Raw genomic sequence first — 25,195 nt, forward strand, 5'->3', positions numbered from 1 at the left:
TGATACACCCATACAAAATGTCAGGTGTAGGTCACCAGACACCATGGTGGACAGGAGGGAAACAAAAAAAAAAAAGGAGGGAGAAGGGGAGGGCAAGGAGGGGGAGAGAAGGGGTGGGGAAGGGGACAATGACAAAGGAAAGAAAAAGGAAGGGAAAAAACCTTATTTTGCTTTTTTTCAGAGAATTATCAATCCAGCCCTTAACAGGCTGAGTGGATGAAACTCGGCTGCACATCAGCTCTCAAACGTCACAGTGACAAGGAGAGGCTGGTGGACCATGTCAGCCTTTACGATTGTAAATCGCAGGCTAATGAGTCTCAAATTCCTGTCTCCACTTCCCACTTTTCTTCTGAGCTCCAGACCCATCCATGTACCCAACCTGGAGACTTCTTTCTTTAGATGTCACACAGGAGCCTCTAATTCTACTTGTCTAAAACTGTCCTTGACATAGTATCTCCAGGCTCAACCCTGGTGCTCTCTACTGCAAACCATTCCACCGCCACCTACCATGGGACGTCAGTCGGAGACGCTGAAGTCCCCGACCACCCTTGTTTTAACATCCCCGCATTGGAACAAGCGCGAGCTCTTGCTCCTTTCCCCTCCCCAACATCTCTTGGAGCTTTATCCTTCCATTCTTTGCCATCAGCACCATCTGACCCTAAGGTCTCATGTGGACCTGTGACAGCCTCACCCAACTTTCTACACCCACATCTGTCCCTCCAGTCCCTTCTCTACAGGACTGACAGGGGGTCTTTTTAAAAGTCAAATCTGATCATTTGATTTGGGAGGTGTCCCTCTCCTCCTTAAGGACAGCTTCACGCTGCTCCCAGAAAAAGACCTACAATTTTGACCCAGCACCCACAGTCTGGCCCCTCCAGGTGTCTTCACTCCTGCTGTGCTCCCTGAAGGCACGTGCTTTGTCCCACCTAGGGGACTCTCTGCACGGGCCGTGCCCTTGGGGAATCTCATCCTCCTACACCTCTTCAAGCACAGTGATTCAGCCTGATCCTCTGCATGGAAATCACGGGGCCATCGGCAGGAGAGCAGAAGCAATATGGGAGAACAGCCAGGTGGGCAGCTTCGTAAGGAGGGAGTCTTGAACTCCTGGCCTAAAGAAATCCCCCACCACAGCCTCTCAAAGTGCTGGGATTACAGGCGTGAGCCACCGCGCCCAGCCTTAGGAGTGACTCTTGAGTCCCAGCCATTCTCTGGTTCATTCCTTCCCCTAAGTGGCGAACGAGATGATTCGGGGGTGTACAGGGATGTACATTTTAAAAGTTCCGTTGCTCTGGTTCTGTATTCATTTTTGACAATAACTTTGTAATTGTGGCAGGTTTCTTCTTTTGAGTTTCCTTGAAAAAGATATTTCCATAAGAAGACAAAGGTGAGTGTATTTACAGAAAATCATTAAGTAAACAATAGCATAGGTGTTCTGCAGCTGGGGTAGTTTCCAAAGCTGGTGTGCAAGTCACTGGAGCTTGGGAAACAGCTCCTGGCCGCGAAGCTGCTGGCCTTCCTCTCCGGTTCTCTCCTCCTCAGCTGACCCCACTGAGGCACCATGAACACCATGAACACCGCCAGCACAATGTCCAGGGATGTGGAGGCTTGGGAGGCCGACATTAAAACAAATCTTCTCGAAAAAGTTTTTTTTGATGTCATCAATTTCTTTCTTCCCATTATCCCTCTAATCCTTTCCAATCTACTCACCATTCCACCCAAACTACTCTGACCTATACCCTTACCAAGGTTATCAATGACCTCTGCATTGCCAGACCCACTGGTTACTTCCTGGCCTTGACTGTACTTGACCCACGCGAAGGATCTGACATAGCTCTCGGATAGTGCTCTGGTCCTCCCGACATCTTCTCCATTGGTTTGCAGGTTACTACACACTGTTACCTGAGTTTTCTTTGCTGTGATTTCTCCTCATCTCCCTGACCTCTACACATCAAGGTGCTCCAGGGCTTCATCCGTGAATATGTTTTATTTTCCACCTGCACTCACTGTTTTGGTGATCTCATCTCATCTCACAGCTTAAATTTACATGCTGATCACTCCTTGGATGCTCATACCTCTCCCCTGCACCCAGACTCGTAAATCCTACTGTCTGCTTGGATGTCTGACATGATTCTCAAACGTAACATGCTAAGCTTGGCAAACTTAATCTCATCAAACCCACTCCCCTTTCTCATCTCAGTAAATGATGATGTCATTCTTCTACCTGTTCAGTCCAAAAACTTTGCATCATCCTTGATGTTCCTCCTTCTCTTTCATGCCTCACACCTAAGCAGTTGGCAAATCCTTTCTGCCAAACCTCCAGAGTAGAATGAGAATCTGACCACCTCTCACTATCTTCACTGTTAACACCCTGGCTCAGCACCGGCATCTCTTGCTTGGATTGTTTTGAACAGCCTCCTGGTTGGCCTTTTTGCTTATGTTCTTGTCCCCCTTTACATTTTTCCCTTCATTCTTTTCTCAACATGGGAGCCAAAGTGACCTTGTTAAAAATTAAGCCAGGTGGGGCCACTTCTTTGCTCAAATGGGACATCCTCCCAAGTGTCCCATCTCACTTGGGGTACAAGTTCAGGTTCTTCTGCTGACCCACAAGTATCTCTACATACCATCTCTGCCCTCTCCTTATCTCTGATCACTCTGTCCCTTGCTCAGTCTGGTTTCCTTGCTTATTCCGCATATACCAGACATGCAACACAGCAAGTGTGCTCTCAGGAACTTTGTATGTGCTTTTTCCTCTTTCTGGAATGTTCTTTTCCCACATGACTAGTTCCCTTCCTTCCTTCAAGTCTTTACTCAAAAGTCACTTAGTGATGCCTTCCTTGGATATCCTGTGTAAAATGGCATCTCCTTTCCCCATTCAACACTACTTACCCTTCTTCCCTAATTTTCTGTTATACTGAGCACTTCTGATGACCTAACATGGTCTGAATTTACTAATGTATGTTGTTTCTTGTCTGTCTCCCCCACTAGACCATAAGCTCTAGGAGAGCTGGGATTTTTAACTCTTGGTCACTGGATCTTAGAAGAGTGACATACCATGGTGATTTTAAGTGAAATAACGTATAACGAAACCAATTGTTTCTTATCAATGCTGTAACAACATGATGCTGAACATAATGATGTTATTGGAGGACCTGCTGTGCACTGCATCACTCAAAGTCACAGTTTCCAAGAACTTATCAATGACGTTAAGTAAGGACTTACTGTATACTTTTGAACTGGGCCTATTGAGGTCAGTAAAGGTATCAGAGGGACCTCTGTCTGGGTGTTACTATGGTGACTCCAGGAGTCCTGTCATTAATGAACAGGGAAGGACTCTCTGGAACCATTAACACTGTGTAGGTATGTGGGTGAGACTTCAGAATGTGCCTTTCTAATGAGTTCCCAAGTGAAGGCGATGCTGTTGGTTTAGACAGTAAACTGAAATGCTGAGGTTAAGTTCTCAAAAAATGTTGAACAATGAAGATCTTTATTGGCATATTTTGGGTAGTGATTTTGTTTGTTTGTTTTTGCCTCGTCTCTTACTTGATATTTTGAGAAATTCACATACAGATCTCAGCAACTTCTACCCTCAGCATTTCAGTTTACTGTCTAAACCAACAGCTCTCCAAATGAGAAGCCTGACCAACAGCATCACCTTCACTTGGGAACTTGTTAGAAAGGCACATTCTGAAGTCTCACCCACAGCTACTGAATCAGAAACCATGGGGTGGGGGGTAGGGCAACAATCTGTGTTTTAACAAACACTCCAGGTCTTTAACCTTCTGATGCAGGTTAAGGTCTGAGTGGCCTTGCTGCAAACCACTGGTAGTGCTGCTGCTCCAAAAACCAGATGTTGTTCCACTGCCCTCCCCGGCCCAAGCCTTTGGCATGGAATTCAAGGCCTTTGCCAGGCTAACTCCATGCTGCACTGCTCACCCCAGGCCCCAGTTAAACAAAAATCTCACACTCCAGACAACTTGTCAGTACAGAAATATGACATATTTATGGAGCTTCTGAAGAGCCTTTTGAATGGCCTCTTCAGCCACACACCCCTGTCTGCAACTGGGGAGTTGCTGCTCAGGCCCCATGGTGGCATGCAAACCACAGTTCCTCCCGGGACAGCACTCCCACTCCGACTCCCTCCTCCCTGGAAGAATCACTTATTCCCTCCCCTCCACGATTCCTTAGCACTTAGTTCACACCATGATCAGAGCACACATCACAGGATGTTAATGACACAATTAATGTTGCACTAATTAATTTATATTACATTAATTATATGTCTTTCTATCCTATAAGATTCTAAGCCCCTAAGGGCATATCTGCCTTGGGTAGTTAATTGGGGTGGAGGTGGGTGGATTCTCATTGTAGAGATAAACATTTACTGAGCTCCTACCACATGCCCAGTACCATGTCAGATGCTGGTAGTTTTCTGAGAGATGTACTTATGATTATTTTGCCTTTCTAGTTAGCTGAGAATTTGGGTTTGGCCCAGATTGGTCAAAATGGACAACAATGTCTACTGGAGTCTTGGTAGAAGTTATTCTGTTCTGGAGTCTCACTGAATCGTCTGAATCAAAGACTGTTTGAATTAGTCATAACAGTGCAACTTTAAAAAAAAAAACTACAATGAGAAGACAGTGTATTCTCAATATATTTGTAACATGAGTTTACAGTGAGGCATAAGAGAGATTTCCAAATTCTTCACCCTTGAGATTCACCAGAATTGAGGCTAAATACAGAGATTAGAAAGGCTCAACCTTCCCACTTTATATAATACATTAAAATACCCCGTTGTCTATCAACATGTAAACAAGAAAAGGACGATGATGACAAAGAATGAAGAACATCGGCAGCCAACCCGGCAGTGGCGGGCAAGGAAAACACACGTGCGATCGCTCCATAGCAAAATGATCACATCCCTTCTCTCCAACGGAAAGACACCACGCCTAGAGCTGAACATCTGCTTGTGAGAAGTTTGGTGAGAAACAACCACAGAAAGGCAAAATATCTATTACAACTGGGTATGAAATGGGGAGCTGATGCAGAGAGGAGGGACAGAAGATCAGTACCACAAATAACTCAGATCAAAACACTCAATTATTTCTTTAATGTTGAGAACGCAAGGCATCATTACCGCGTATCTTTGAGGAGCAAATTCATTACTTCTCTCTCTCTGAATGATCTTGCTGATACAAATCCATCTCTTCTGGGCCATAAAATGATCAAGCACTTCTTAAACACCATAAACATGTCCTTGAGATGGACTGTGTTTACTTATAAACAATTCTCAACTGAGTGCTTTCCAAAAATTTATGTTATGTACATATTTTGCTGGTTTAAAGATTGTCAATTTTAAGATCTGTTGTCAGTATATATTTGGTTGTATGTGTATCTGTGTAAGGAGGAGAATCAACAGTTTTTCATTCAAAGAAAAATACTCCAACTGGCTCCCATTTAAGCAGTTACTTCTCTTCAATAATATTTATTTTTTAGCAACATTTGGGGGAGCTACCTCAATTATACATTAAAAAAATCATTGCATTAGCAATGATTTGGAGGAAATGGTTTAATATCTAACATATACTAAAAATAGTTTTGTCAGGATTTTGTAAAATAAAGTCTTATACAGCAATGTAACTATGAACATGTTTGAAGAAATAGGAAATATATTCCAAATGTATGTATAGTAAATGTATAGTAATAAGCATTAATGCATAAAGTTTAATTAAAATCTCCTTACACATTATAGAAATGAAAATGAAAATTAATACATATTATCCAAGCCGGTGGTTCCCAAAGTGGAAGAGGCAAGATGATCCATGGGGTGTGCAAAGAAACTACTAGAATTTCTATTTCTTTTGCTCTTATTCTTTTTACATCTCCACTTCTGAAAGTGTTATAATAAATAATAAATGTTACAAAAATAAGTATAGTGAGGAAATGTTATGCTTTCTAAATAAATAACAACAGATATATTGGGTGTACCTGCTCAATAACTTTTTAACTGATAGGCATGTGTGATTAAAAACATTTAGGCACCTCTACTCTAAGCTGTGGCTGGTGGTAGGAGATGAAGGAAGGAAAACAGGAAGCTCCCACTGTTTGCATGATGGCAGAATCTAATGCATTAACTGATTCGACTCAATGTTTTATGCAGCCACTATCAACAAGTTTGAGAGAACATGAAATATATTTCAAATGCATGAATCTGTGTAGTAACAGGCATTAGTGCATTAGATTTAATTAAAATCTCTCACACAACTGTTGCAAATGGAATTAAGCCAGAGATGGCAAAGGAAGCTAACACCCCATTAATCATAGCAATATCCCATAGAGATCACAGCCTGCTATCTGATTACTCCTTGTCCTGATCCACCTCTGCCATCGCCGAGTCCTTCTGAGTACAGACAGTGCCGGTGCTTGCTGATTCCTGATAGACATGTGCACCCCCTGAGTGCTGAATCTGCTTGGCTGTCTTCACTGCGACCTCTCCCTGGTCTCCTAGCTCATCTTTCTTCTCCTCACTCACTCACTCACTCACAGGCTGGATTCTAGGTGCCACTGCGGGACCAGCACCTCAAAGTCTCTGGCTCCCGAGACCTTCTGGTGGGGCCGATGAGAATAACCCCCCAAATCAGGCAGCCTGTGGGGTCAGCTTTCTCTCCTTTGTGCTGTTCAGCACTACGGAGACAACCCCCAACGAAGGCAACACATTCACATGACACAGATGCTATTTTAGCTCAACAGTCACTCCTACTTGGAAATCCTTCCCGAGTACATTCTCTGTGATGAATGTTTCAAAATGTTCTAGATTTTCAATCCGCACAGACAATGATCTTGGGTTACTGAGATGATTAAGGTCACCCAAGATCAACTCCCTCAGTATCCTTTCAGCATATCTGAAAATGATGCTGTTGCTACATTCATTCTCCTCCCTTTGAGACCTCTTCATCTATTTTCTTTATTCACTTCTAGCTGAAAGGAGAGCCCCTCTGTGAGGTTAACCTCAAACTGAACTACTTCCTATTCTCAACTCATCACTTCAGTGTTTGTTGCCTAGAATGTCTCTTCTCTCATCTCTGCTCACTGAAGCCCACCCATCATTCTCAAGCAAACGAAAACATAAGTCCACCTGGAAGTCCTCCTGCTTCCCTGCTGTGAGCCTCTGCTCTGGGCTGCTCTATTTTTCCATACATATTTCTCTTCCCCCACTTAATAGTCCCTTGAATACGTGAACTGCTTATTCATCTTTTCTGTTCCTCAGTGGGCTTCTAGTATGGTCTTTTCTTTAAAAAAAAAATTATATTACAGATACCAAATAAATATTTGTGAAATAATAGAAGAATGAATAATGGAGACGGTGGAGCTCAGAGCCTCTTTCCAATGAACACTTTCCTATTACCTTTTCTATCGTGGATGATAGATAGACCTGCATTGTAGGCCCTTTCTGACTTATCTGTAACTGTGCAAACTTGTTAGAAAGTAGGCATTGGAGGAGATGAGGAAGAGGGCAAATTGTAAGGCAAAGAAAGAAAACAATGTCATTTATCAAATTCCTTTTGGAGAGAGCACTGATTTAGAAGAAACACTGGGAAAAACAATTTGGGGGTATGTAGGTATGCAGCTCCTAAAAGACACAGTGAAAAACAAAAGGTGGTCTCTAAATTGCCTGTAAGACGGTGGGCCCTATTAACCCAAGAGTCCCTTGTTTCTGAATGTCAGGGTCATTTGGGTATGCAGGTGGGGACAAAGGGTGAGCATGTGGGCTGGAGCTGAGTTTCTTGCCTTAATAAGGGGGCGGTGGTTGGAGCTCCCTGGAATACTGAGGGAGAAGAAACGGAAAGGCTGGTGCTTTAGGGAGAACACAATTGTCTCATGGGGTATTTAAGGTGATCTGCTCTGAGAAAATGTACCCCCTTCTCTGGCTCCCTTAGGGAACTTCAGTAACGTTTGCATGCCTCTCTTTCTGGGGAACCCAAGGAAGGGTGGAGCTCTGCAGCCAGGTGGGCACAAAGGAAGAGACTGTGTCAGCAGCCATCCAGGGACACTGAAGGCAAGGGAACATCTGCCATGTGGCCCATGTCCACAACTGTGTAAGGAGTTCCTAAACCAAGCAGGCATCCCCAGTGGGCCCTGCGAACCAGCAGCTCAACCAACTGCAGAAATTCTGTCTCAACGGCAGCTGAAGGAAGAAGCTGGGCCTCAGGGGGGGAGCCTGGTCCTAAACACAGTGCACTGTGCAAGGAAAGAGGAATCTAACGCCAATCCTAGATCTGCCCCTGTCTCTTGGTAAGATGGATGGGAAGTGTATGGAGCTTGGAGAATGAAGATTCCTGAAAGTAGGAGACCCGTGCAAGTAAGATTCTACAGCCATATTATGGAGAAAAATCCCAGACATCCTACTTTGCAAGTGTATCACTGACAAGTACAGAAAATGCCTCAAGGCCTTGGGCTTGTGAACCTGGTCTGAATCTGGTGTGCAATGAAGAAATGAGCCCAGTAATCAACTCCCAAATTACACTCGTACTCTAGGTAACTACTAAATGGTGCTAAATCAAACGGGGCTTTCTAGCCGGCCCAAACCCAGCCCTCTGCAGTGACCAGAAACAACGTCTTCCTCATGATTCAATTTCAGTACCTTCAAAATAGGTGGTAATACTACTTATTTTAGCATACTTACCTTAAAGGGGAGTCTGAAGGTAAATTTGACGGAATGTATGAAGGCCCCGAGATTCTAGAAGATGGAGGCCTTTCAAACCTACGATCATTACTGATGAAGTGCTTCTCCTGTCCCCTAAAACCTCTGCGAAGCAGGCAAGGAATGGGAAGAATTATTCTACTTTAAAATTGTAGGAAATTACGAGAATGACAGCCTAAGCAATCTTCCTTTAAATTACCCAGATATTCAGAGGCAAGGCGAGGAATGTAAAGGCCCTACCAGTCATCACGGGAGAATGAAATAATAAAAAGCTCTGGAATGACACAGACTTGGATCCTGACTTTAGCCCAGTCACTTACTAGCTGTGACTTTGGCTAAATTATTAAATTCCTTCACGATTTCTTCATCTGTAAAACACACTCATGATATCTAACCTACACATGAACTAATAAAATTGTGAAGAGACCCAGGCACAGTGCTTGGACACTCAATAAATGGTAACTCCTGGTGCTGGGATCACATTCCATAGGAAAGGTCTAACATCATCCACTACTAAAAGGTGAGGGTATCCGTAGGTAGCAACTGCAAAAAGCGGAGTTCAAACTATTTTGTGACTTATTTTGAAACAAATTTTATGCTAGAACAGATGTAAAACTCCCAAAATTCTGAAACCAAGGAAGAAGGAATACTAAGGTAGTATTTTAGGAGAAAAATATAAATTTGGGCAAAATGGAAATTCAAGATATGCCCATAAGGTGATGACTACTTCTCTGTGCTTGTGACTCAACCTCATGTCTCCTTAGTCATTTCTCACACGTGCGCTATTTACTTTGTGACGATAAACATGACTGTCCAAGTGAGGGCAATAGAAAAGATCAGCTGGTTTGTGTGGAAAAAAACCAAGGAAGGAAAAACAACGGTTTTTCTTCATTTTTCAGTAGAAGACGAAGTTCGTACAGAGATAGGAAGGGTGCTTAAATTAAAAAAAAAAAAAAAAAAGAACTTAGGATAACATATGATTCTTCAAGCCCTAATGTAGTTTCTTTCACTTGCTATCTATGTTTTAAAATAGTACACAAACCGAAGATTTGAACCCGGATGGGCCACGGCACATGCGACACTCCATTTGTCTCAGCTGCGCTGATACACATGCAGGGAGGTAATCTATCAAGCTACTAATAAGCACAGATTCAGACGCCAACACACTACTCTTTCCGAACACTTATATTCTATCAAGTTGGGAGTAAGTATTTCTAAAAGATGTATGTGTGCATAGTTTATCTAATAGACTGCAATGGCTTTTATTTCTGTTCTGCCAAATACAGAGAAATTTCTCTGACTGTAAATGTGATTGCTTCAACTCCCAAACTGCAAATTTTCTGGGCATTTCTTCTTCGTGCTTCCTGGCAGGTCTATCTGCCATTAAATTCTCCAGATTTGTCAAAGCCTTAACAATTGTTCCAATTTACAAAGTGCCTGGGACTTGGTCAGAATTCAAAATAAAAAGTTAAAACACACAGAAAAATAACAGTAAATATTGAAAATAGGCAAGGATTTAGAGGTGGCTGCTATGTCTAGGGCAACACTGAAATATGGCCTCAACTTCTGAAAGTACAGAAAGTCATGGTATTTGGAAGGTACATTAAAATGAGTAAGTAAGGAAACAATTATGGCTTAATGGACTGAGACTTGACATGGACATTTGGTACCTGGACCTACTTACAAGCTGTATGGCCTTGAGCAAGTCATTCATAATTTCCTAATTTGTGAAATATGAAAAATACCCCCATTTTGGTACATTTTCCGTATTTGTGGAAATGGCTACCAAAATGCCTGGGGTGAAGACAATGCCTGATAGATGTCAGTTCCCTTTCTTCAAGAGAGGCTGCAAACTCGGTGGCTCTAGAGATCCGTCAGGAATGACACTCAGAGAGGCCTGGTGATAGGACAGTACGAGGGAGCCCAGCGTGAGTGGACAGGCGAGTGTGGCTGGAATGCCAGAAGGCTCCTCAGAGAAGCCAGCAATGGGACACCTGCTTCCCCTGAGCAAGCTGCTGGGAGTGCCCAGGTGGCCAGGACAATGTCCAGAGGGCGAGTGGGGGACACGAAAGACAAAACAAAGCCAGTCTGCGGGTGGTGCGTGCTGGTGTGCGCAGGGCAGCGCTGGGAGGGCAGGAGGGGAGGTGGGAGAGGGAGGTAAGACAGACAGGCAACCTTGACTCAGCCACAATCAAGAAGCCCGATGTGCCCACGCTCCGCCTGCATGAGTAAGAGCCCGCCGACTGCGCGGCGAGGGTGAGCAAGAGGCAGGACTGACTCCGTCAGTGCAGACGGAGCATGTGGGGCCAGGTTGACAAAGGGCACATGGTCACTTAGTCATCCTGCAGCTCTGGACAGGCTGCGCCCAATGAGAACAACGTGTGACTGGCTTGCGTGCGTCATATGGCTGAGTAATCTGCTGGGTGGCCATCGCCAGGTGGGCAACGCATGGGGGCTGGGGCATCCGCACTGCTCAAGACTGACGAGGACTCGGGAGCTCATGTCAATAGGGGACGCCAGCAACAGACACGACAGTGACTGAAAAAAGCTGGGCTGAAAGCACGAGATCATGAGCTGTGACCTCAGCAGTGAAGGGAAGGGAGTAACCCAGGTGACAGGATGGAAAAGGGGGCCCTAGTGCAGAGGACCACTCCAGAAAGGAGATGAGCACTCTTTTGTACAGATTAATGCCACTGTTTGCAGGAATAGAAACTCACAGGAAACAAAATATTAAAACATATACCCGTGCTGACTTATTTCTTTAGGCTACCATGTTGATACATAAGCTAAATGCAAGGAATTAAAACAATGCTGGAAACATCAGCTTATTTCTATGACATAAGACTATGACAGCTGCTGTTAGCCCATAGATTTCCCAGTTTTGTATTACGCTGAAATGTAATTTAAAAATTACATTTCACCCACCCTGGGCCCAGCTAACTGTAAATGGCAAGCACAGTGCAGTGTAAGTGATTTCATGTATCAGTGACGACAAGGCACGAGAGGTGGGGTTTTCAGGGGACTGCAGCCGTCTGGTTAGCGGCATGATCTGTGGCAGACGCAGCCGAGAGCAAGCACGAGTTTCACAGATCCGTTCTGCTGACCAGCCGGTGACACGCAGCAGTGGTCAGCCCAGAGCGAGCTCTTCTCAGAGAGAAGCCAGACCAGCACCCCCTCAGCGTCCTTGCCTTGTCTCTGTCATCAGTCGGCAGGACGGGCATCCCTTTACGTGTCTGTCGACACAGTCCCGGGAGGATGTGCTATTAGGACCCACAGGAGGGGGTAGCCTCAAGGGTCACGGGAACTGACACCTAGGGGTTCCTAGGCATATGTCCTCCAGGATCAGTAAAATAGAGGGCGGGGGAGCAACATGGAGGAACATTAAAACAAACACCAACAAGAGAAAGGAATGCACAAATCGTGATATATCCATACAGTGGGATGCTATTCAGGCATATAAAAAACGAATTACTGTTAGACTCAAGCACATGGATGAATCTACAAAATACCATGTTCAATGAAAGCAGCCAGACACAGAAGATAAACGCCTCATGATTCCACCGTGTGCCAGAACACACACAACTACTCTCTGGTTGCAGAGGACGGATCAGTGCTGGCCTGGGGGCTGGCTGTGCGCGTTGGCTGCGCGCGTTGGCTGCAAAGGGCCCAGGAAACTTTCTGGAGTGACTGAAAAATTCTAAATCTCAGTGGGGGTTTGGTCCCACGCATGTATGACGATGTCAAAACTCATCAAACTACACGCAAAATGGGTACATTTCATTGCATGTAAATTATGCCTCAACAAAGTTGATTAAATAAATCTAATGAGACCCAACACAACCAAAACCTATCTACTGACCTATTCTCATAGTTATTTCATAAAAGAAAGTTGTTTTTAATCCCCCCCAAATAACACAGGTATAAAAGACAGTCCCTTGGAATTAAATATATTTTAATGAATATTAAATTTAGTTTAATGAAAAGCTCTATTACTCTCACTTTAAAGACCAGTGATGGAAACCTCTTTAGGACCCATCAGAGATCTGATGATGAGCGTCTGGGAAGCCCAGCTGTCTCCCTGCCTTGCCCTGACGTCGCGCACCCGGTACCCTACCTGGAGCATCCCCTTAACGGGCTCCTCACTACTTCATCTGACCATGAACAGACCACACTGGAGCTACCAAATTGGAATTAAAATGAAAATGGCCAGGAAGAAGGAATGATTTCAATGAGTGATAAAGCTGACCTAAGAAAGGGTGGGCAGAAAAGGGCAGGAAGGAGAGGGGACGAGACGACAAAGGGAGGAGCCAGGCAGCCACACTGCCGCCTGCCGCCTCCTGCCCAGGCTCTCTCAGGCCTGAGCGCAGACTCACACTGAGTGGGCCCTTGTGTGTTCACACACATCAGCGGGGCTCCGAAATAAGCTGGCAGTGACACCCGCAAGCTATACAGTGAACAGGGGTCCTGCACCAGGGTGTGTTAAGTCCCTGCTCAGCTGGTCACAGACGGCAAAGCACCTTGCTGTGTGCTCTCAGGACCTCAGACAACCTTTCAAGACCATCACGGGAGATGACGAGCAACAAAAATTGATTTTTTAAAAGAGAAGCAGTAAAAATTTTTCTGAAGTATAAAGTGCAATATAAAATATCTGTATCCATTAATATCAGATTTTCCTTTAAAAAGCATAAAACTAAAGAGAATAGTCGCTTTTAAAAATAATGCTTTTTACCTGGGCTTTCTTAAAGCCACTGGTTCACCAAGAGAAGAATTAATAGTAGCCAGAATATTATCATTAGTGTGACTGTTTATTTTAGAAAAAAGGGCCTATACATGAAATGTCCAGGTGATGGATGGAAATGTTTGGCAAACTTGGCTTTTAAATTCAGAATGCTGAGAGGGAACCAACAACAAAAAAGAAAAAAAAAATCAAAACCCAAAACTTTCATAAGGACACAACTGCATATCAAAAGTCACTGAGTAGATCTCAAGGGTAAAATCTCACTCATTCCCTAAACCTTTTTAATTTTTATTTCTTTTTAATAACAAATACTGACCCAGCACTTAGTATGTGGCAGGCGCTGTTTCAAATACTTTACAGACATAAACTCACATACTCCCCACACCAACCCGGTCAGCTGGGTTTTAATATTCCCATTTTACAGATGAGGCACAATGAGGTTGAGTAACTTGTTGAGGTTACCTGGAGGAGACTGGGCAGGATACTGGGGCACCCAGAACTATTACTATGTCTCTCTCTGGAGCTAGGCTGGTTTGTTTTGTTTAAGGTATGTTTGTTTCTAGTACTGGGCCCTGATCTCTCTGTGACAGGGCATCCACGTGGGCCAGAGGCCCTCGGTGGGCATTAGGAGACTCTGCCTAAAAAGAGAACCAGGAATTCTCCCCCTACTGCTAACAGCGCATTTCTGGTGCTAATGATTACAGCACCTAGGATAAGCAGAAAAAGAAAGCACAACAATGACATGATTTCAGAACTTGCTTTCATAAATTCAAAGCAAGCAGAACTCTTTGGATTTGGATTTTATGTATTTTGAAGTGAAAGCCTAGATTCCCAAAGGCCTCTCATAATTTTCTGTATTTGGTTTCTCTGACTTGCTTTGACAGTAGCATCTTCACAATTTTGGCCAGATCTGCACACCACCTGGATTATTACTTGCTTGTAATATTTATTTAAATCAACAGTTTTTAAAAAATTACCTTCTTTGTCTAAATCCTATACGTGAAATCAATTTAATAGCTATGTTATCAACACATTTATCTGTGAAAGTAAAACGTCCATGTACCAATTAAAATCACTGCATGTCCTTCATTGCTGTGAGTTCTATGCACTGGAGAATTCTATTAATAATTCCGAGCTAGTGGAAGCCATTCTTTATCCCTAATTCAAAAATATGGAAATACTATAAACACAGCCCCAGCAATTGTTTCTATATATGTACCTAATATTACATGTATGTACAAATGGAACTACACACACACACACAATTTAGAATGGTTGGGAACAAATGGGGGAAAAAAAAAAAAACCTAACCAGGAATTAGGGGATTAATTAGGTTGGGGGCAGTGGGAAGTATTGGATCAGGGATGTGACATAGTTAAACAAGAAACCATAGAATATGATCAGTGGAGGTAAAGACACACAGGCATCATTCTCTGACAAGAAAAACTTCAAATATATAAATTAATGCCCAGGTTTTTTTCTTTTAAAGGAAAACTCAGTATATAGAAATAAAACTCTAAAAACCTGATTAGCTAGAAGTTATTTACATTGCTTCCTCAGGAAGAGTGAAAGAGTGTGCATTCCTGAAAGGGGGCTCCCCTGGGGTACACCAGGGGTGGGAGAGGTAGGCAGGGCTGTTGAGGCTCCCTCCTTTCCTCCCTCCCCCCATCTCACCCCTGTGCAGCAGCTCCAGGCTCCTCTGCCCTTCACAGTGTCCTTCTATGTAAAACATTCTTTCAACAAATGTGCTTTTCCGGTAAGACGGAATTTGGAGACCACTGTAATTGTCCAATTTCTTCATCTTACCAATGAGGAAGCTGAGGCTCAGAATGACTTAGGGCCACCCAGCCAACCACAGCAGAGTCAAAGTTTGCAGAACTCAGCATCCAAATTCCTAGTCTGGTGTTTACCTGAACAAAACCACCTCCAGCAACACCCTTGTGCATGCACAGTACTGGTGACCCCCGTGGATTTCCCATCGGTACCCTCGCCAATCTTTGAAAAGGAAGAAGTGCGATTTGTCATTAATTCCTGGAGGTGGCGTGGTGGCCCACAGCCTTTAATAAAGTATTATGAGTCAACGGAGTAAATTAGAAATCAGATGAAGTCATTATTTCAGAAGGCATTACGTAAAGAAACAGGCATATCTCTTCCTGAAAACTTGTATAAATCAAATAGTACCTGAAACAGATTAGGAAAGCTTCCTAATTAATGATAGAAACAACAGCAATGAAAACAGCAGCAGTAATAATAGGAACAGTTATGATTTCTTGTGTATTATATACCGGCCACTGGACATAGCACTTCACATGCACTGCTACCCCGGTGACATAAATATTATTAATCCCATTTTTATACATAAGAAAACTGAGCCTAAGCTCATGGGTAGGGTGACCAACTGTCCCAGTTTGCTCAGGACTGTGGGGTTTCCTAGGGTGTAAAACTTTAAGGGCAGAAATTAAGAAAGTCCTGGGCAACCTGGATGGCTGGTCCCCTACCTGTGGGGCTGGAGTATGACAGAACTTCCAGGTCTGTCTGACTCACCACCTACCACTACCTTCTAGGAGATAACTTACCTCCATGTGTTACAGTCTAGGCTAGGGTTTCACAGACTGGTTTAAAGAAGGGCATGATCAGTATCTCACAGAACAAGATATTCACATATATTATAGCTTCACTTCCTTTTGTAGGAAAAAAAGACTGAGAAAGCACTGCATAGCCTCAAACCACCATTCCTCCAGAAGGGTAAAGAAGGGACACTTACCTTGACCTCAAACTCGAAGTGTTCATCCTTTCCTTGCCCACAGAGGACGTAGCGTGGAATACTAATTTTAATTGGGTTCTTCAGGTCGTCTGGATTTGCGCCCAAGGAGCGAGAAACCATCCGCTATCAAAGGCACATCAGATAGGGAGAACAAAGAGAAACCAGAATCACTCCACTGCAAATACCCTGCTTGGGTAGGAGGGAGAAAATGTGTTTCAAGTAGAGAAAAGAACATCAGACCAGTGCAGTTTGTTTAGAAAAATGATGGTTTCCTTTGAAAGAGAAATGCTAAGCCTCTCTAATAACAGAAGACCATTTCTTTAGGTATACCATTCTAAGAAGTTAGGGCAAAAGCACTGCAGAATGTTGTTTGCCTTTGAAGTTCCTTCCAATTTATAAGAACAAGTAAAAACAAGGACAGATTACCTATCCTCACTTAAAAAAAAAAAAAATCAGTGTATACTAGATTCCTTTCTGAAAAGTCTTGACCATCTGACAAACGTCTTTCTTCACAGACTACAACGGTTATACATAAACCTGCAAAAGCTGGAGGTTTTATTCAAATTAACTTCATTTTTAACTTTTAGGCATTTTTATAAGCCAGCGTAGTACGAAAAGCTCTTTAAACCACAATTAAAACAAATCCCAAGTATTGTGATAAATAACCAACTTGGCTCTGACAAATATTTACGGGCTGGGAGGTAGGAAGCCAGAGGGGCTTGAGGAAGAGGCATTATGAAAAAAATACATCTTCAAAATGAGTTCTCTTGAGTGCGAACAGGAGGAAATCTCTGAACAATTCTTATGATTTGCACTAATTTGGGACTTTAGAAAACATCAAATACGTTTTTGAAGTAGTTGCAGTAATAAAATAATTAGAATCATAATTACAGTTAGTATTTATTGAATACTTAACTATATACGCTAAGACCTGTGCTAAATAGTTTACATGCATGGCTCATAATAACCTTTACGATCTCCCCTATGAAATATTAACCATTATTAAACCTATTAATCAGATGAGAGGCCTGAGACTGAGGGCTGAGGTCGCTGGATGGAGGTAATGAGCAGAGCAAGGATTTGGAGTCAGGTTAATCTAGAGCCCACTCTGTTACCACTACGCTATATTGCTATCATGAAATTTTAAAATAATTTTGAAGCTCTGACTTGGATGGGGCAAAGGCAATACATGTAACCTAAACATTCGTACCCCCGTAATATGCTGAAATAAAAAAATTTTCATCCATCTGAGATAAATTAAGCTAATGAACATTTCACACAGATACAGATTTTAAGAAGCTGTAACTTCACGATGATGCAGTGAAACCCGCTTATGTGACTAAAAAGAAAACGGTGGGCAACAAGCTCCCTTTCTCCAGGCACAAGGGTCCTCAGCCAGGTGTAAATGCAAGGCCCAAGCCAGCGGTGTGCGAGGAAGCTCAGACTGCAGCATGACAGGGACGCGTGATTTGTTTCAGACGGATGCTTTCAATCTAGCTGGCAGTGTGAACATTTTGGCATGATATGAAGCTACCAAAGCCTGCTAGAACATCTTAATTTCTCCCCGAGTGTCTGGCCACCCCAAACAAGAACAAATAAGTGTTTCCTGCAATGGTATGCCCATTTAGCTGTCCTTGATGCCAAAAAACATCGAGAAATTCTTCTCAAAAAGGGGATTTCGCAATATGTGCACCACTGAAGACTTTACAATTCGCTGAGGGACCCTTTCCAAATTACTTTAAATGTAGACGTTTACTCAAACATGAAATAAGTCTATCTGTTTAAAGGTGAAAAGGCACAGAAACAAATCAGTGGTTTTATTTATAAGAACGTACTTGTCTTTGACCTAAAAATGGCATGGTTTAGCCAGGAAGTTCTTGCTCTGCTGCCTAAGCCCTGATCCCTTCCATGTCGTGCTCAATAACTGTATTTTTCAAGTAGTAACATAATCTCTTTTCCAGATCTGACATGATCTCTTCTGCAATCAATTTGGTGCTGTGTGGGTGTTGGGAGACGGGGGTTAGGGAGCACGCCGCAGCTAGGGACGACCTCGGCAGTGGACAATGCCACTGCAGAGACCTTAAACAACAACTAGCAGCTGATGATACTAGCTGAGAAGGAAAGACCCATCGCTCTAGCTTAGGAGGAACCTGAACCCTCCCTACTGGTTGGACCAAAAGGCCAGCACCACCACAGCTAATGCGACAAGGAGCTGTCTCTGTGCAGCTACAGGTTCCGTCCTAAGAGATGAGGAGGGCGAAAGGCAGGCAGGAACGTAATCAACCTTTTTTCTTCAACCAACTAGAAAGAGTAAACAGTAAAAAATTCTTAAATATCACACAACCTTGCTGAGGGGTCATTATTAGCATTCTTTCAAATCTACCTACTGGACTTTTGTCACCGAGGCACATGGTTGTCATATACATTTGCTGCGAGAGGATCTGAAAGGCTGACCATGATTTTCACAGTTTTGCCGAGGGATACCTCTGACTAAATACTCGGATCTTTCAAGATCATGTGAACTATGGGCTTCTCAAGAAGGCATAGAGAACAACGTCAACAGGTGTACCACACCTGGCACCGAAACTCGAACTCTATCTGCTTCCCCCTCCAAGTAGTCACAGAAAACAGACTTGGGCTTCCAGGTGGTGTTCACGTCAAAGACTCAGAAAGCGAGAGGGAGGAGACTCAGAACCCAGTCCCGGCTCTGGGACTTGGTCTTGGAATAACAGTCACTCACCCTTTCTGTGCCTCAGTTTCCTCCTCTATGGAAACAGGCATGATATTTATCAAATCCCAACTATTGTATGGCAGGAACCCATATAGGACAGCACCCCGCTCTGTGGCACTTAAGGTTAGAGGCAGACTCTGACAAGTAAACTGATAATTACGGCCAGGTTAGAAAGTTGTGCTGGGGGTACTCAGTGAGAACAACTATGACTGTGTACACTGCTGCCTGGACATCATGAGTTTTACTGAGGAAGACCTGTGGTCGCAACTGCCTAGGCCTATTCTGTCAGCTAAGCTCCGAAGACTTAACTTTGGCTTTCTAAATGTCTTTTCCTATAGGCACCCCGAGGATGTACAATCAAACAGTAGTATTGTTTACTGAGCACCAACTATGTGCCACGCAGAGGGCCAGGTCCTGGTAATACAAAATAATGTTTACAAAGGATTCGTAACTTCTAAGACCTTTAGTGTTTCTCAGCTGCATTAAGTTTCGAGCAAAGATGTGGTGTTTCCACGCTAGATGAATTATGTTGTAAAGGTAGATTTGCTACCTTAAGTTTCTCTTTTTAAAAGTCAATTTTTAAAATGGGATAAGACTGTAACTGATAGTCTGGGTACTTTACGCCCAATGGATGATGGGTATTTTGTGACTGGAAAGTTCTCTATTTCAAAGAATGTACCATTGTGAAATCGATCCCTAATGAAAGGAAAATTGCTGGAGGCTCAGGCTCATACATTCTTTACAAAAAATAAAAAAAAAATCCCTGCCTTTGACAATTTCACTGGGAAAATGACGTGAGTAGGGACCAGTTATCTGAGAGTGACTAGCTCCTGTAATATTTACATAGCTCATCTCATCTAGGATAGCTCTTCACATAACAGCACCTGCATGTGCTTCAACAAACAGTTCTATACTGGATATAAGAGCTACTGCTCCAGTTGGGATCAGACAGTGAAGTGCAACAAGATCCTTTGTTGAGAAGAAAGACATTTCTCTCTCCATTACTTACCATGTTGGGGACTAAAAATACTGCCAGAGTCCCTCACTGTCATTCCTGACTACGGTTTACTTCAATCTCACTGATTTCATAAGAAAGAAACATTAAAGAGTGTACGGAAATGAACTACAGACATATAAGGTAAGGATGGGAGGAAAAAGCATAAATAAATAAAAATTATGTTTCCATGGAATCACTGCTGCAGTATTATTTGTAAAAATTATTTTACGAAGTCAACTTCATGAGAAATGTAGAATTCTCAGGATCCAGTGTGAAAAGTTCCTGATACTCTTCAAAACTATGTTTATATTGGGCAGAAAGGAAAACTAACATAAATGTCTCCCAAATTTATTTTTGATTGGAAAGTCGCTGTATTTTGAATATCTTGAGTTTAGTTTATACTAGACATGTAAATGTGTGCTGTATCACAATATTTCCATTATTTATGGGAGCTTTTACATTTCTATGGCACTATTTACTTTGGAATCAGTCACGGCTTCCCTACGAGTGTCAAAAAAGATTCTTAGACTCTGAAGGGGAAGCTAGTAACATATTGTAGCAGGAGGTAAAGGAACATGAAAGGCCGTATGTTCGGAAGCACCTCTCTGCAGCAGACCCAGCATGGATGGCCGCATAAGACAGTACACGGAATTTTAAATGCACCGTGGAGTCGTTCTATTTAGAAATGAAAGGTCAATTTCCATGACTTTGTGTAGAATTTGAGTGTTTCTGTTGGAGTTCATTTCTAATTTTATTCCACTATGGTCTGAGAAGATACACAGCATAATTTCTGGGTTTTTTTTTTTAATTTGTTGAGACATGTTTTGTGGCCTAAGATGTGATCAGTCTTAGAGAATGTTCCATGTGCTGATGAGAAGAATGTATATTCAGTAGTTTTGGGGTAAAATGTTCTGTAAATGTCTGTTATGTTCATTTGTTCTAGAGTCCTGTTTTAAGTCCAGTGTTTATTTTCTGCTTGGAGGATCCATCCAGTTTTGTCAGTGGGGTGTTGAAGTCCCCAGCAATTACGATGCTCCTATTTGTCACTTTGTTTAGATCTAGTAGGGTTTGCTTTATGAATCTGGGTGCACCTGTGTTGGATGTATAAATAGTTAGGATTGTTACGTCTTCTTGATGAATTGCTCCCTTTACCATTATATAATGACCATGTTTGTCTTTCTTCACACTTGTCAATCTGACGTCTATGTTATCTGATATGAGAACGGCTATACTTGCTTTCTTTTGATTTCCACTTGCATGGAATATTGTTCTCCATCCCTTCACCTTGAGTCTGAATGAGTTCTCATGGGTTAGATGTGTTTCCTGGAGAGAGCAGACACTTGGCTTGTATTTTGTTATCCATTCAGTCAGCCTATGTCTCTTGAATGGGGAATTCAAGCCGTTCACGTTTATTGAAAGAATTGGTAAGTGGGGTGGATTCCTGTTATCCTGTTGGGTAGAACCTTATTGCTTTATCTCTTGAGCCATTATTTTATATGGGCTCTGAACTTTAGCTTTTGGGCGATTTAAGTACATAATTGGTAACTTGGGTTACATGTCTATACATAAAAAATATCATCTTTTAAAATTAAATACCAAAAAATACTTTCCTGATGGCTTTTAAAGAGATAACATCCTGTGTCAACAAATGTGCTATTTTTCCATTGTTGGTGAAACACTATAGTCAGGTCCTCAGCCCAAAGAAACAGGAAGAACATAGGCTACATCATGAACATTCAGATTAGAATCCTCTCTTTCTACTCAGGTTGTCTCCTTCAAAAGAGGCAAACTGAGGAAGTGAAGAGGAAATGAGACTGATAGCCATTCGTATGACTGTCAGCTCTGCAGAGGGCACAAAATGGTCCAGTTCCACAGGGAGTCATCAACATGTGTCCCTAAACATTCTAATTTTGTACCAGATGGTTTTATTCAGTACATGCTTGGACCAAAACAAGGTCAGACCTAAGGACTGCCATCTAAACTCCACTAGCCCATATCCAAGCTTTGCTTCTAAAATACAGGAAAACCTGGGTTTTTATCAGATTTAACAAAATTACAAATTCTTCTGTCTCTGTTCCCAGCATAGACCATATTTCTAATCCCTCCTTTTTTTCAACCACAGGTGCTATACTGATAGTTCTAATTAGAGCTTTTTATGTATCAAGCACCTACTACGCCCCAGCAGCTTGAAAATGGAGATTTGGGGAAGAGATGGTGAGGATTTGTTACATTCTCAGAAATAAGCCATGTTATTAGAAACAGGAAATAAAGATAACTTATGTGAACAAGGACAAATGATAAATATGGAAATGAGCCAGGGCATGTTTATATCCACTTCCAGAAGGAGAAGCCTGCCTTTGCCATGAAGGGACCTTGTCTTAATACCACATTATCTTTGAAGGTTCAGTAAATACAACTGAATTGGATTTTGCTAAGACATATGACCACATATTCTACAGGTACACCCTGACCATCCTCAACAACCACCTGGCATGAAGAAACAATGTTAATCTTATTTCGTTTTTAAAGTGAGTTTAGAAACTCACAACAGGAAACAGAAACACAAGTTCTTAAATAAAGGAGTATTTCTTTAGTTTTGATATGTCTCCTTACGGATAAATTGCCCAGAAAATGACAGACCGTGTTGGACATAGGTGCTTGTGGAATATCCTGGGTTTAGTGGACTTATGGTAAATCCAAAAAGTTTAGCTGCCATTTCCAATCCATAATTCTTACCAGAATCAATTATTTCTTTTGTACAGATCTGAGTTGATCACCAACATTGTTTCAAGGTTTGGAAATACTGAATATCTGATGAATATTTCAACTTGAAATTATTAGAAATGTCACTCTCTTCCTCTCGATCACAAAAGACTAATCCCTTAAATGGTCATCACCTCTGAGCAATGCATCAATAAATGGCTGATTTGAAAAAGACTAAGAATGGGGTCTAGTATGTCTGGCTGATAACATGGCAACAAATGCTAAGTGGCTCTCCCTACCAAACATGAATACAGACAGTTTAAAACCCTCAGGGAAAATCAGATGTTCTCTTTTCTAGTTCTACACTGTCTTTGATTAATCATGAAAAGCATCACTGATCTTCACTCACTGACTTTCTGTTGAGCCCTAGCTTTGGTTCAAACTGTGCTGAATTCTAAGGCCCAAGAGAAAATACAGGGTGGGAGAGGAGGGGAAGAGGTAGTTCCCTTTACCAGGTTTCCATGGAGCACATTGTTTAACTTCTAGCTAAAAGGAGGAATGTTGAGCCTAATGCTGACCATACAAGCCTATCTGCTCCATATTCGTGCTATGGACATGCCCAGGCTTTTCTTCTACAGGAGCTAAAAATGCAGACAGCAAAGAGAAGACATAAGGTCCATACGAGGAAACAAAAGAATTGAAAAGAAACTTAGCGCAATCCTTAAAAACAACAACAAAAAACCCACACAAAGAGAAATAATCTTTAATGTCTAGAAATTCCAAGAAAACAAATTTAATACGTCAGATAAGAATCAACTTAGCAATGCTTGCAAATTTCTAGGATAGTTCATTCCTACCAAAAAAAAAAAAAATCAAGAAAAAATTTGCCCAGTCTATGTCAAGAATAACAGTGACTATGACATGGCTTTGGCATTAAGGGAAAAAAACACGTTTTGGAATAAGAAGGTCTCGGTTTAAAGTCCCTGTTCTAAACCAAGTTAACCTTTCTGGTCTGAATTCCCAAACATGAACGGGAGATCAATATGAATTCTTCCGTTGCAGTAGAGTCATTGTAAGTGAAAATACACGGGCAAGAAATCCATACACTGTAAACCACAATGATTAGTACTGTCATCATTGTAACCCACTGCATCTTCAGCAACAAAAGATTTTAACCAGATATTGAAAGGCAGGAGGAGTGATTTATAATAGAATCTCTTTCCTTCTCATAACTAGATTGTTCAGTTTTATTCCTTATAAAGGAAGTTTTAACAAATCACAAAGGTTCATCCTCAAGGAGAGATTAGATGGTGATGGTGTGGAAAGTGGAGGGGCTGGAGGGTGTTGGAGGTAAACTAGAAAAATCAGAGGAGGTAGAGAGATTATAATTCTCTTCTCTGAAGGGGTGTGCTACAATACAGACCATGGGATAGACTTGTTTTGTTCTGCTACTGAGGGTGCCGTGGAAGGGCAGACTCTGCAGATGCGGATCACAGGAAGGGAGATGACGGAAAGAATGGTCTAACAATCAGGGCGGTTCCCAATAACAAACTGCTTCAGAGGCAGAAAGTGAGCAGCCCATCCATGGAGGTATTCAGACGGAGACTGAATTAGAAAGAAAGTCAAACTAGGTCATTTGAAAGGTCCTAGGATGTTTGTTCCTCCCAGTACCTGAATGTTTCCATTAAAGAGAAGTCCAAGTTTTATCCAAGTCTTGTCTTCAATAGAGCCTTGGAAAGCTTGACATATCACGTTTATTGTAAATTAAACTGCTAGCCCCAGTTCTTCTCTCCTCTGTAGTAGGAGCACATATCCATAGTCTTGCCATGGCGTCTTGGTGGATGGAGCGTACTTCCGTGCCCTTCGACTCTGGGCTTGGTCGTGCGCCTTGTGCTGGCCAGTGGATGTTAGCAGACATGAGGCAGACAGAGGCTTACAGCGTTGCCCACTGTGCTTCTGTCGTCACTATGATGGCTACTGCCCCTTCAGCATAGACCCAAAATGAACACGTGGAGCAGACCAACTTTGGCTAAGCTGCAGATGACCTGCAGCCTACAGTAGAGCCCCTTCAACCTATTGCAAACCAGCAGTATGAAATAAAAGCTTTTTTTTTTAATGTGCCACTGAAATTTGGGGCGTTATTATTTGGCAATAGCTAATTGATACAACATCTGTCACAAGAGATATTCTAAGGAATGAAGCAGAGTTGTCTAAACTACATACTGGAGATTGTGTAACCAAATTAACAAAATGACCTCATTAGAAACCGGTCTATCCAATAAGCCTGCTTCTTTGACCATCAAAGCAGCATTAATAAAAGTGGCTCTAATCTATTTATCATACAAAGTTTAAATCATCTGGGAAAGAGAATGTAAGCAAAAATTACTGTAATTACTATTGCTGGAAGGCTTAAATATTTTCTTCCAAAGGGATGCATGCACAGTTTTTAAGTAATGAGAATAGGGCAACAAACTGTTTTGAAATGTTTTTCAACAAAGACTAAATAAATTTATCCTGCCAACCACAGGTCTGTAAAATAGGCAGCTGTGTGCAAAATGGATTTT

General features: G+C 42.3%; 1 protein-coding gene across 3 annotated transcripts in view; it reads right to left on the reverse strand.

The window, feature by feature from the left end:
* The window catches only part of KIF16B (kinesin family member 16B), a 266,306-nt gene that overhangs the window by 50,669 nt on the left and 190,442 nt on the right, over positions 1–25,195 (reverse strand). For all 3 annotated transcript variants that reach the window (XM_069496659.1, XM_069496657.1, XM_069496658.1), the window contains one exon: positions 16,201–16,323. In XM_069496659.1, coding sequence (XP_069352760.1) covers positions 16,201–16,323 — 123 coding nt within the window. The remainder of the gene's footprint in view (positions 1–16,200; positions 16,324–25,195) is intronic.

Source organism: Eulemur rufifrons, chromosome 20, assembly GCF_041146395.1.
Source record: "Eulemur rufifrons isolate Redbay chromosome 20, OSU_ERuf_1, whole genome shotgun sequence".
NCBI classification, from domain to species: Eukaryota; Metazoa; Chordata; class Mammalia; order Primates; family Lemuridae; genus Eulemur; species Eulemur rufifrons.